General features: G+C 38.8%; 3 protein-coding genes across 3 annotated transcripts; 1 reads left to right on the top strand and 2 right to left on the bottom strand.

The window, feature by feature from the left end:
• Positions 1 to 1093: 1093 nt before the first annotated feature.
• LOC126798843 (histone-lysine N-methyltransferase SUVR4) lies at positions 1094 to 5864 on the bottom strand. Its single transcript, XM_050525906.1, has 9 exons — positions 5650 to 5864; positions 4714 to 4977; positions 4182 to 4476; positions 3372 to 3949; positions 2601 to 2866; positions 2146 to 2212; positions 1960 to 2010; positions 1653 to 1746; positions 1094 to 1485 (listed from the first exon to the last, which is right to left on the bottom strand). Exons 2-9 carry the CDS (start codon positions 4897 to 4899, stop codon positions 1460 to 1462), a joined length of 1563 nt encoding a protein of 520 aa, XP_050381863.1. The 5' UTR covers positions 4900 to 4977; positions 5650 to 5864; the 3' UTR covers positions 1094 to 1459.
• Positions 5865 to 8904: 3040 nt separating this feature from the next.
• Positions 8905 to 10167, bottom strand: LOC126800411 (uncharacterized). The gene has a single exon (XM_050527779.1). It carries the CDS (start codon positions 10165 to 10167, stop codon positions 8905 to 8907), a length of 1263 nt encoding a protein of 420 aa, XP_050383736.1.
• Positions 10168 to 12116: 1949 nt separating this feature from the next.
• On the top strand, positions 12117 to 13207 carry LOC126799966 (plasmodesmata-located protein 2-like). The gene is made up of 2 exons (XM_050527227.1): positions 12117 to 12869; positions 12985 to 13207. Exons 1-2 carry the CDS (start codon positions 12149 to 12151, stop codon positions 13116 to 13118), a joined length of 855 nt encoding a protein of 284 aa, XP_050383184.1. The 5' UTR covers positions 12117 to 12148; the 3' UTR covers positions 13119 to 13207.
• The last annotated feature ends 251 nt before the right edge of the window (positions 13208 to 13458 follow it).

Raw genomic sequence — 13458 nt, 5'->3', positions numbered from 1 at the left:
AAAACAATCAGTTCATCAATGAAACTTGGGGAATACTCAAGGTAGATGAAAAAGAACATTGAACAAAAGAAAGTAAAGACACAAACGAAGGTGCAAGCAACAAAGAATGAAGGCCACCGAATCCACAAGGCACTGACTTATCCCTGTGAGTGCCAATTGTAACTGTAACCATGATAGCAACACAATAATGGAAATATAGTACCAACAGTCTAAGGTGGTGATCTAAGGCTCTTTCACAAGAAGGCTGTTGTTGCAAAATGCAAACTAAATTGAAGCTTGAAGCACTTAAACTATGGCATTAGCTGCGCTTGCAATTCTTGGCCACAGATCAGCGCATTCCTTTCCGATAGGTCCAGTAATAGCAGATCCTGCATGCACCAGTAAAATATGATTTAGACTTCAAACTCAGGTGCATGAGGAATAACATCAGTAAGAAAGTTCTGATACACTTCTATAAATTAAGATTGATGTATATGCTTTTACCTTTCATTTCACCTTTTGGATTCACAATGACACCAGCATTATCTGCATCAAATAAGAACCATGGTCAGAAACCAGAAACACAGAAGAGTAGGATGCTCACTTTACTGGAGTTACTCAAGAAGCGTTGTCCAACAATTGAATATCTATACTTCGTTTTGTTTTGAAATTATTTTAAGCGCTTCACACGCCGTTATTTGCCTAGTGTAACTTCTATTTGGAGTGAATCTGTCTCTCTATCTGTTTGGTCCGGTCCTTGTGGCCGTGCATGGCTGTTACCAAATGAAGTTATTCATTCCCCTCAAAAAAAATTTATTTTAAAATTTCCTTTCATTGTTCGTACTATTACATCATCTGGCTGAAGAGAAATGGATATAAAAGAAGAAAACATTTTTCAGAAGAAAAAATCATCCCTGGAAAACAATTTAGAACAATGCTTTTCCTCGGGAGGCATAGAATCCCATAGATCATACTTATCATAGCATAAGCAGAACCGTCACTTCTGTGACTTAAATCAGTTCTCAGTGACATTTTGAAGACAGAAAATCATATATGCCCTTACCTATATGACCTACAAAATATGTCTGATCTCTTTAAGACTATCAGTATCAGGAGCTCAGAACTCGAATACTCCATCGCTGTCTAAAATGTCAATAACATTGGAGTTGGAGTGAGCGGACTCAAAAGAACAGAACCCTTGTACAACACTCCTACAAAATCTCAAGGAGCAGGCACCTTTGCATCCTGATCTATGATATCTGTCTAACATTATCTAACACTCTAATCTCAACTGAACAAACAACAATACAAGACTAAAAAAACAAAAATTCTGTAGTTCTGCAGCAAATGTGGCATAAGCCACATATGTGCTTCGAAAGTTAACAATATGAACCCCATTTAAAGCAAGTTTTTTTTTTTGAAAGGAAAAGAGAATTCCGTTCCATTTAAAGCAAGTTTAAGTACAAGACTTTGTCATTGGTCATCCAAGATTCACCACTTTTTTCCCTGCACATATAAACACATCAACATGAGATATCAGAAGCTATAAGAGGAGCTAAGATGTAGAGATGAACTGTATATGACCGAGACCATGTTCATCTCTTCTGATTTAGCAGAAGATACCAATCACATTTGTCAAGGAAACTGAAAAGGAGACGATGGGATACACCAACCTTTCCGCTTTGTGTCTCGGCAGTATTGACTGCCACAGAGGCAGGAAAATGCGTCTACAGGATGCTCGTCATCATCAAATTCAATAGTATAATCCTAAAAAAAACAATTTCACAGATATTTATCATTAAAGATGTTTAACCTTTGCATAAGCACATCATCCAAATTGACTGATTCAAATTCGTGGAATCAGTCAATTGGGATCACAATACATAATTGTGGAAACGATATTCAACAGGTTGCAGAGCACGTCTAACACTATATAGAATTAGGTAACCCAAGTAGCAGATAAGAAACAAGATCACTAACCCAAGTCAACTCTTCAAGGGCTTTCACTTTCCTGCTAGTGAAAAAGGCAACCTGCATCGAATGAGTAGATAGTCAGGGCTGCGTCTTCACACAATCACGGTCTAACAGAAAGACCAGTCAAAATGTCTCATCATAAATGTAATTGAGCAAGTGCAGGCATTTAGAAAGGAAGCGGCAAATTCATACATGATAATAATGGCGGTCAGGGGTCTCCACTTGAACTGGAATATCAACTAAGTTCGCGTCAAAGCATCTGGAATTGTCAAGGGAATTAAATATAAAGTAAGACAAAGAAATAGAGAGAATAAAACCATCAATAACTATCTATGGAACTATGGAAGGCATTAGGGTCTTTTTTCAAGACAAATTAGGATGCTATGGAATCATCTCAAATATACAAAAATAATAGTCAGGAATAGTGAGGCAAAATTATAGTAATGAATTGAACATTGCTCTTATTACAACCAGGTCAGGAATAGTGAGGAACTTGCATGAACTTCTGCAATCTAAGTTCTAAACTACAGGCAACAAAAACTGGTGCAAAAATGGATTTTTATGCAGATCTGCTTAACCCCAAAAACACAAGGCCAAGCAATGAACAAACTAAGATAAAGAAATTCATATGAACCGAAAAATATTACCTATGATTGATAAACCTTGCAACATTTCCGTGAAACGTCGCATCCAGACAGAGTGCATCATCATCGCTCAGACCCTGTTCAGATCCCCAGTCTGCATCCAACGTGACTGGGTATGTGTGTCTTCCAGTACCCTTGCTTTTCATATTCCGATTATATAATTCTGTATTCGTCAGTATCTCCCCGACATATTCACACACAAAGGATCCTTTTTCCAAGTCCTCTAAAGTTCTCAGTCCCCAGCCTTTTCCTTGAGTAGTCCAGAACACCTGAAGTATAGTTTGTTAGGATGACTAATTATCTTCATCCAACAGTATTACGACCTAAATAACATTATTGTTAATATAAAAATAACTGAAAGGAGGCATTAAGCTGATCTATGCTTTTATGTGGTCGAGCAGTTAATGCTTCAAGAAGACACTACGTGATCAATTAAGTGATAAAACTCATTCTACTGCACTCATTTTAGAATCTCATTATCAGAAAGAATCTCGGTGGGCATAGATATGCAGTTTCCACTAGCTAGTTCTCGGAAAATAACTAAGATAGGAACAGTTTTGTTAGAGGTAAAAGCCTCTGCAGACTCATCTAAAATATACCTGTCGAATATTTAATTTTGAGACAATTTGAAAGTATCAAACTTTAATTTAGTCGCAGAAAAAAAAAGGGGGGGGAGTAGTTAGAACTCTTTTTCTAAAAGAAGCTTCCATTCATTTTTGATGCTACTTACTTAGCAAGATTTGATATCTAAGAGAGAGGTAAGGTTAAACTAACCTGCAACTTGCATGAAATCCCCCTTTGTACGACTCTGTTTCCACATTGCATGTCACATCCACATTTTAGCCAGCATTCTTTGATGAACTTCCGGACAGGATGTCCTTTGCAGCGTTCCGGCATGTCTGCATTCTTATACTTCTCACGGGGACAATCTAGACAGTAAACCTGCTCCTGCTTCTCCAGTTCCAATATCACAGACAGACGCTTACATAGAAATTCTTCTTTCAGCAGACCTTCTGGTGTGTATACAAACTCCCCACCAGTTTCATGAGCACATGCACATGGTACTGGTGATGAAAGACAATCTCCAGAACAATCCAGACAGCAATCCTCATCCGCAATACGGGACAGTGAAATATTCAGATGGGCATCATCGTATATGGTGTTTTGTGGGATGTAATTGAACTTTGGCAAGCTCTCACTTCCCTTTTCATCTACCAAGGATATTGCCACCTTTTCAGTTGATTTTGTTATGTCTGGTATATATTTCGGTAGCTTCTTATCCTCCAAAGTGATTGATGTAGCATTTGGGTCTGGCTTGGGTCTTTGTATTCTAGCAGCTCCATTCGCCGGTCCTGTTGTAACAAGCAGGTAAAAGCCAAGGCTAATTCAATAGGATGAGTAATGGAAAAACGTATCATGTACGTAGAGGCCCCTATTGTCTTCATTATTCAAGCATCCAAGAAATACCAGAAATTTTGCAGCCCATGAAATATCCCAGCAAAAGATGCAACCAAGAAATAACAGGAAGAACAAATTTATATAGTAAATTAATACATACATGCAGGTGAAAGAAAAAATATGTACCTGCACGCCTGATTGAAGTTCGTTCTGCAGAAACTGTAGCATCATCTGTGGACAACTTGTCCTTTGGCTTCTTGGAATTGTTCGTGTGATTACTACTCGCGAATGCAGAAGCTGATGCCCTCTTAATATGTACTGATCCGTCTCCAGATGCCAAATGACTAGTAGGTGGGTCATTTTTATTACCACTGGAATGTCTGAGGGATAGTTCAGAACTTCTGGGAGATGTATGGTCTTCCTCATCAGCCACACAACGTCTCTTACGCGGGTTCTGATCTCTGTACTCGTCCTCCTCCACCTGTTTAGTGGAAAGGTAAAAGGTCAACCTTAACTCGTTCCATTCAACTGTTTCTTATCATGCTAATTACACCACAAATTACATCTTCCGCAAATTAGTTATTCTCTAGTAATCTTAAACTGGGAGGTAAAGTTCTCATCTAACACTTAAATTACTATCTAAAACACAGGCTTATAGTTCCTTCCCAACAGAGACACAAAAGCCACACACACACACATAAAAGTTTCAAGGAACTACCTTCTCCTTCAACTCAAAGTATGTCTCGATTAGAATCTTGTAGTCGTCTTGTGCAATATCCTCCAATCTCCCGTCAATGGCCCTATATAAGTTCACGAGGACAGGTTTGACTTCTTCTTTACTGATACCCCAGGCCTTTGCAGCTTCATAAGCCTTGACTAGGTGTTCTTTTTTACTGAGACCCATTCCCAATCCAAAAGTTTATGAATTATTAATTCAAAGGCCACTGGCTCTTTATGCTCCAGAGCATTGAAGTGCTGCTACCTGCAAAAGAATGTGCAGCTTGTGAGATAAAGCACACAACACATACATTCTTAACATTTTACACACAACCAGTTTATTATGGATGCTTTATTTAGTAAGAATTGATGGAGTCCTTGAAGCAATGCAAGCACAGGGAGATCAGTTATACCATAAATTTTGCAAGTGCACTGCTAATCGTTAACTTTGTTGGATTTGAGGCTCAGGGGCAGAGATATCAGTCTCTTTTGCTTAGAACACAGAAGTCATATCAAGATGAAAGACTCACCTTATATTCTCTCATGCTTAGCAGCCAACAATACATAGCACAATCTCAAAAGAAAAGAAGTCACTCAAACTTTCACAATCTGTAAACCCACAACACAAGACCCGTTCCACCATAATCAAACACACTTGCATGCAATGTCATTCATATATCCATCAAAACAATAACAAACAACAGAAAATGCAAGTAAAAACAGAAACCCAGGCTTTCTCTTCCTCTGCCACAAGACTTCCCACTAACCAAAACAAAAGAAAAAAACACAAGCACACAATGCACCATTTCTTTTCCCAGTCTAATAAATAATAACTAAGCAACCAACTCAAAATGTAACTCTAAACTTAAACTAACACAAACTTTCACACACACAGACAGCCAAAAACCCAGAAAACAATACCCACCATTTTCATTACCTTTCTTCTTTCTTCTCCAGAAAATGCAACAAATTTGGGGATCCCAAGTCATCACCTTTATTGTATTCCACATCAAACCCACTATCACATACATCACAATTTCACAACCCACCAGAATTCTCTCAAGAAACTCCATCTGGGTTACCCAGAAAATGCAGCACAAATAGAAACCAAAATCTTCTGAAGCAATTCCAAAACCAAACCCACACATTAAAACCCTTCAATATCTTCACCATGACTAAAACCCCTCCCTGGTTCTCATAAAAAAAACATAAACCCATGACCAGAAACAACCCAAGAACCCATCTTTCACAGTACCCAAGATAAATAAATAAAATGTGAATTCAGATTGAATAGTATTTGACTGTAAAGAGTGAAAACAATAAAGAAAAAATAGAGCTACATAAGCTACAACCAATTTTTGACAGTGTTGGGTAATCAAAATTCAAGGAAAAATTCAACAATAAGATGAAGAAGCAAGAGACATGTATTGAGAATCAGAAATTCTATGTGATCAAAAGGAGGTACCTTTTTGTATTAATAAAACTTACTACTTGTGAATGAAGCTAAGTCTTGAAATTGATAAGAGAATGCCAGTAATTTTTCTCTTAGGGTTATTTTTATAAGAGTTTTAGTGGACCCCATCACTCCACTCTTTCAGGCGTGCTGGTCACGTGACTGTACAGGTCAGCAGGAGTTCGTTTTCTTGAAAATTGTTGAGCTGAGGTGGGAGGACTGTGTGGGGGGTAAAAGAACGAAAAAGAAACATTTTCTTTGGGATATTGGTGCAGTAAATTTAGGTTCTTGGTTAAAAGTATTTACCTTTTGCCTTTTTGGGATGCGGATGCTATTAGCGAAAATGTCGTTTTTCCTTTTATTCTTCTTTCTTCTCTTTGAGGGTAAAATTGCAAAGCAAATGATTTGAAAACCTAATTTCGTGCTTTAACTCTATCTTCAATTGGGGTTACATGAAATTCTCTTTTTCTTTTTTCCGACAAGTACATATTCTTTAAGTGTGGAGTAATTATTCTGTGTACCCATCACACTACGTGGCAGTAGTGGTGTATTCAGTCAATCATATTACGTCATGGTATAATTAATATGCACGCGGTGAAAATAACAAACGTTTATTTGTATATAAGAACCAATCAGAAACAGTCACAGTAAAAATATATACTAATATCATTAAAGAAGTACCACACGTGTAATATGTGGCATGTATATATAAGTGTGACTTATATTAGTCGCGTTAGTGTATTTGTACTAAGGTCGAACATGAGATTTGAATACCTGAGGTGAGTACTAAAATTAGTGCCCTCAAATGATCAAGATCACAAAACTTTGCACAATTTTTCAATCTATTTGTTCTAAGAAAGTAATTAGTAATGAAAGCAATTTTTTCATTACTAGCGTACACACGCACCAGGAATCTGCATCTGAAGCTTGTACTACTGATCATATATGGCCGACTTCCCTTTATTTTCAGCCACAAGAGGAAGAGAGATCAATAGCATTTTATGCCAACACTGGACCTGTGGTAAAGGTCTTCCTCAACTTCTTCATAAATGAAGTAGAGCAATTAAGTGAATTAACAACACTGAGCCAAGTTCTGATTTCTGAACCCTCTGATAGTCTGATTCAGTCTGACATCGGACATTAATTCCGGTGACATTAGTAATAATGAATTAATGACCCGGCTTTCAGTCGCGTGGCCTCAGCCCTCAGGAAATGTGTTGAGCTTTCTGCAAAACCAAACCTCAGTGAGATCTGTACAAGTCCAGGTAGGTATTAAGGTATACCGTATACGTATATATCTGCGGCAAATCTGCCAGGTTGATCTTTTCACTGCATGCGTCTAAGTATATAGATACTTAGGTGCATGCAAAGATGAAGGGGTTTCTCTAAATACATATTCCCATATACATGCTAAATATTGAACGGTACATTATATATTGGTTTTACAAAACCAGTGGAGGGAGCTCCTAGAATAAAAGTATACAACGACCTGAGGCAAATTCAAATGGTGCACCAATCACTTGTGAAAACAATAATAAGCCATTCCAGTAGTATATGGATAAGACGTAACGAAATTTGAGAGCTTTACCAAAGTTGCATATGCATCCTTCAAAATATATATACTATACGGTCTACGAATTAATCTCATCCAAGAGAGAGAGATATATATACATATAAGATTGATAATTTGATATGTATGTTCAATCCTCCGATCCTCATTGATATAGCTCGACGAACTTTGTTCTGCTCGTTAATTTATCTAATTGAAGTCACGCTGTTATTGACACACTAGCTACCAAATGATGTTAGTGATGTAACTGATGTTACTAACATGATTCCTACTGATTAATTATATATTTAGGACAATCTTGATGTGACTTTGTAAAATTGTAAGTTTAGCATGAGATTGGTTCTATAAGGTTAGCCATATGTCAATGCATATCCATCTAATTTCGAAGTACGTGTGATTGAATGATAAGCCAGGATAGCTAAGAACTAATTATATGTAATTATGTATACTTTTATTCTGATTTGGGAAATCGCGCGAAGTGTTACTAACTTACTATAGGCAAACGGCCTTCAGTTAATTTGTCCGCAGGAATAGCATTGTAAAATTTAAATCCAAAAGTTTCTGACTTGATGTATATATATGTACGTACTATTTTCTAGATTGCGGCTTTGATTAGTGAAATGTGAACTGTTAAAAAGAAATAGTGAGAAGAGTATAATTAATAGTATCTAGACTTAGATAATTCAAAAGGTCGTTGTTTCTGTAACGAAAGCAACTACGTACCACGATCACATTGCAACAAAACTGAACAATCAAACTAGGGATGATGATCGTTTATTGAAAGTACATAATATACACAAGATTACATGTTACACCAATAGAAAGAAAAGTTTGTATCCACTTTTTACAATTTGTTGCAAAAGAAAATGAGACGAGTTACATACTTCTTATCTTCCTTCTCATTCTCTCAATTGTGAACAGTGAAAATCAAATAATAAGTAAAAAGCAGAAAAAGAATTAGCATAATCAAGAGAGAGGAGGCTCTTAGCCCCTGATTGATATTTGACCAGTGTCACACCCTCAATTCATCTAACTCTAAGCACCAATCGATCTCCGCCCAAGCGACTCGATAATGTTCAACCCCAACAAAATTAATGTGATTTTAAACCACACCAAAGTTGTGATATTAACATTTGATTTAGCCTCCCGGAAGAAATGCTTAAGGTGTGTTATTGTACGTAGGAGTCATCATCGTAAGTAAGTTCAGATGGGCTAAGATGAACTTTTCCACTACTCTTTTTGGGCTTACCTTTGCCACCACAAGATATAGAAATCTCGCAACCTAATGCAAAGCAAGAGAACAACCCTGCGCGGTTACTCCGGCTCCTCCGCTTCGGCCTTGGGCGGATGATGCTCCGGTGCGTCGATGGCATCAACTTCATGTTCTGACTCGAATTCTTGGTGTCGTACACTGGTGGCAGCTCGGTGCGCCACCTCTCGATCTTGGTCTTCAACCCTTCCACACTGTCCTCATCCGCCCACTCATCCATTAATGAGCTCCCTGACTCAGTATTCGACGCCCCATGCGGCAAGGGGTAGATTCCCTTTGCAATGGCGGCAGCCACCACAGAAGGTGACGGCCCTACGTCGGAGCACAAGGACCCGTTCACTATGGAGCCACCATTTACCATGGAGCCATTGCCGTTTGGGTTGCTAATGGTCTTTGTCCCACTTTTAGGAGTTCCACCTTTCTTAGGAGTCCCTCCTTTCTTAGGGGTTCCACCCTTCTTAGGGGTCTCATCTTTCGTAGCATAACTAAGCTCCGAACCATTCACAATAGAACTTCCAATGCAGATTGAGCCTGGACCCTTCTTTGTGTAATTGTTACCTGCATTGGATATGGAGCTCGCCGGCTTGCTCTTTGAAAAGCCGTAATCGCTGGTGGTCCTCTCACTCTGGGATCGATACAACGCGTTAAGTTTATCGTCCATTTTTGAGCCATTGTTGTTCGACGACTTTTTATTGCCTTTTGCGTCCATGATATCCCGATATCCGACGGCGGAGGTACTAAGCTCGCTATAGAGAGGCATGCTACGCATGGTGTTGTCCAACAAACCCAGGCCAACGTTGAGAATCCCCTGAGGGCGGCCGGACGGCCGCCGGAGCTGGATAGCCATAAACCGCATCTTGGAGTTGTTTTGAATATTACTGACGACGATCGCAGCAGTGCCGACGAGGACATCCCGGAGCCATGCGGAGGCGTAGATCTCGATCATGATCTTGGAGGTGTCGTCCTTGAGGAAGTCTTCGCCGACGCGGAAGACGAACTTCTCGTTCCACGTAGGGTTGCTGTGGCCGTTCTGGTCTACACGTGTGATTAGCTTCCGCTTAGGGTTCACCCACGCGACGGCGAAAGTCCGCATGGATTTAGACGCCGTAGCAAGGTCCTGCGCCGAGATCAGGTTGATCTCCAGAAGCTGGAAAGGCGACATATGCGGTTGCTTAGGCATTGTGGTGGCGGTGGTGGGGATGAGTGGGATTAATTGTGTTGTCGCAATAAGCACAACAATTAGGAACGAAAGCAGTTGCAGCATGCAACTAATTGTGGTACGTATCGGTTGCAACGACAATGAGCAATGAAACCGTGGAAATCACATATGCTTCTAAGGATTATAGATCTAGATTGAAAAATTGATAACTTAGGCGGTCACGACAACGACTACTACGGTGGTAGATGACCGACGATAGTCGTGACCGGGCCGCCGAACGGGTGCTGAGATGAAGAGAGGATGTGCGGCACTTGAAAATGGTTTGTGGACAGAGGCTTATATTGTATCCGTGGTGATAGGGAAGGTTGTTACACATGAGGTTTTTAGCACCATTCGTAACCTTTCATAACAAATTGAGTTGGCAGGGAAGGAAGAGAAAGGGCCTAGCTGGCTTGTTATGACTCTCTGCAGTCAGATCTATGTAAATTTGGTTGTTAAAAGAAAATATACCTTATTGGGTATTAATTATATGGAAATTAGGTCAACACTGATCAACAATGGGTTGTTTTCACATACTCTCAATCAGATGAAAATAAATTTCACCTCATTGGTCAGTGGACATTAAGGAAAACAAGCTAGAAATCATAAGCCAATTACGTACACATGTGTACGTCACGTTCACAGTAACTAATTTCATAAGCCATATATTACATTTGTTTGCTGTTTTAACTTGTTTAGTTAATTTCCCGCCTTTCTCAAATTAGCTAGTGTCTAGAAAGAACTGTACGTAAATTTTCATTTGATTTTTCTGAACTAGAAAGCTGTTTTGATTCTGATTTTTAGAAGATTCTTGCACATGCATAAATCAAGAGAAACCTAGAAATTTGACAGATTACATGCATGAACATATTGCAAACACGTAACTCCCTAGCACAAACGTTTATAAATGAAAAGCCAACTAACAAATTGGTATGAATCCTATAACCTGTAAGGGATCAGTCTTATTGTTTTGGTTTTGGTTTTGGTTGATTGTGCTATATATAGTTCGAGCAATCTACATTTTCTTTTGAAAACTGTATAACCATAGCATGGGGCTCTTTTGAATGAGCACCATGTTGTTGATGATTTGTTGATGACCTCTTTAATTTCATATGCATATTTTGACCATTTACTTTTTAGATATATATGAGTAGATTATCTATGCAAAATTTCATTAAAATTGATATCGTAAGACATTCTTGAATGTGATTTATTCATTATGAATTAGAACGGTTTAAGTTTTATAATTTTGATTCGTTCATTTATTTAATCCACTTTAATACCTTAATGATCACTAAATTTGCTGAAAATTTGTATATTTAATTTACGTTTATATACTTAAAATCTAAACGGTTGAGATGAAAAAATGTGATGAAAAAATATATCTTATTAACAATTACTTAAAAAGTCCTCAACTAGTCCTAAAAAAATAGTCCTCATTAGAAAATCTCTCACCCTACTATATATGATGTCCCAAATGATTTTCTTTTTGTTTACCAAATTCGTAAAATCGTTCAACACACTTTTGCACTAATTTCCGTAACACAAGTTTCGTTGCATTAATCTAAAGGAAAAAGATCTTCCAATAGCCTTACAAAACTCAAAATGGTAATACCTAACTCCTAACCATATATAAGACATCTTTATTTTCTCCTTGCTTTAGTAACTTTATATTTCAGCCTGGTTCGAATTCAAAGCAGTTGTAGCGCCTTCAAGGTTGTATAGGCATATAACTTTGCGCGCACTCTATATATTGGTAAAGAAATTTCATGCAATCTAACTTTCTCCAAGTTAGATACAGTTGGGTAGGACTAGTAGCCTTAAGCGCGCATTAACCAATATAAAGACTAATCATAAAATGCTCATAGTTCTCTTAACTTTGCCTCAACTTATATCATGCATCCTCTTCAGACCTGGGTTTCAACCTCCACATAATAAAACCCAAATGGATTCAACCTCTGCGGTGTTTCTCTGTTTCGCGACCCTATTTATCTCATCTGTAATATCGATCTCCGATCACAGTTTATTAGTCTACAAAAACTGTGCAAACCGAACATTCACAACCACAGCTCCAACCCTCACATCTCTTTTCCAAGAGCTCACCGCCCACTCAAACCAGTCCAAGTTCTTCAAACACACCGAATCAACAGACGACGATGAGATTTCCGGTGTCTACCAATGCCGGGGAGACATCACTAACCAAGAGTGTCACAGCTGCGTGAACACGCTTCCGGATATCTCGAAAACAATGTGCAGAGAATCTGTGGCAGCTAGGGTTCAGCTCCACGGGTGCTACATGCGATACAAGCTCGAGGGGGTTGACTCAGATTACTCGGGCAAGAAAAGATTGCTGCACAAGAGCTGCGGCGAGGGTGGTGGATCCATCAACGGGGGTGTGGGCGGGTTTGAGGAGATGAGGAGTGCAGCATTTGGAGTTTTGGAGAGCGGTGTGGTGAGTGGTGAAGGGTTTTGCAAGACGAGATATGAGTTGATTGACGTGATGGCTCAATGTGAAGGAGGGTTGGGGGGTTGTGAATGTGGGGAGTGTGTGAGTAGTGCTGTGCAGGTTGCTGAGGAAGAGTGCGGTGGTTCGCTTTCCGGTGAGATTTATTTGGCGGAGTGCTTCTTGAGCTTTGCTTATCATCCAGATGACGAGTCACACTCAGGTAAATTATTCTCGTCCAAAAATGTTATGGAGCTAAAAATGTTATTTGTTAATTTGATTCCGTGCTGTAGATTGGGATTTCTAATATTAGGTATGGCTATTCTTTTGGCATGCAGATGAAGAACAGAGAGATAAGAAAGGTAGCGACGGGAAAAAGTTAGCAATTGTTGTGGGAGGGGCAGCAGCTTTGTTTTTCGGATTCATCTTTTTGTTATTCCTCAAATCTTGGGGCAAGAAAGATGAATACTAGGTTAACAATATTGATCGATTTGTAGTTACATTTACGTACGTATAATATATACTAAGTTCCACCACAATACGTTTTCAGCTCTCATTCTTGCTTGCTAGCAATATTACCGTCTATCGGACAGACTTAATTTCTTCATTTTGTTTGCCCTCGAAAAGTGAAGAAGTCCAAAATTAGAAGCAGTATGCCGTTAATTTGAAAACCAACCCAACTATTGTTTTTCAGCCTAACGTCGGGGTAGTCCTCCGTCTCCTTCCTTTTCAAAATACATTAATCATTCATCGACACATAATCAATTTAAAATTTGGCTTTCGGAGAACACGACTTTATCAGAACTTGCCAT

This window comes from Argentina anserina, chromosome 6 (genome assembly GCF_933775445.1).
Source record: "Argentina anserina chromosome 6, drPotAnse1.1, whole genome shotgun sequence".
NCBI classification, from domain to species: Eukaryota; Viridiplantae; Streptophyta; class Magnoliopsida; order Rosales; family Rosaceae; genus Argentina; species Argentina anserina.
Note: the sequence above shows the minus strand (reverse complement) of the source record. Positions and strands in the feature narration are given on the sequence as shown.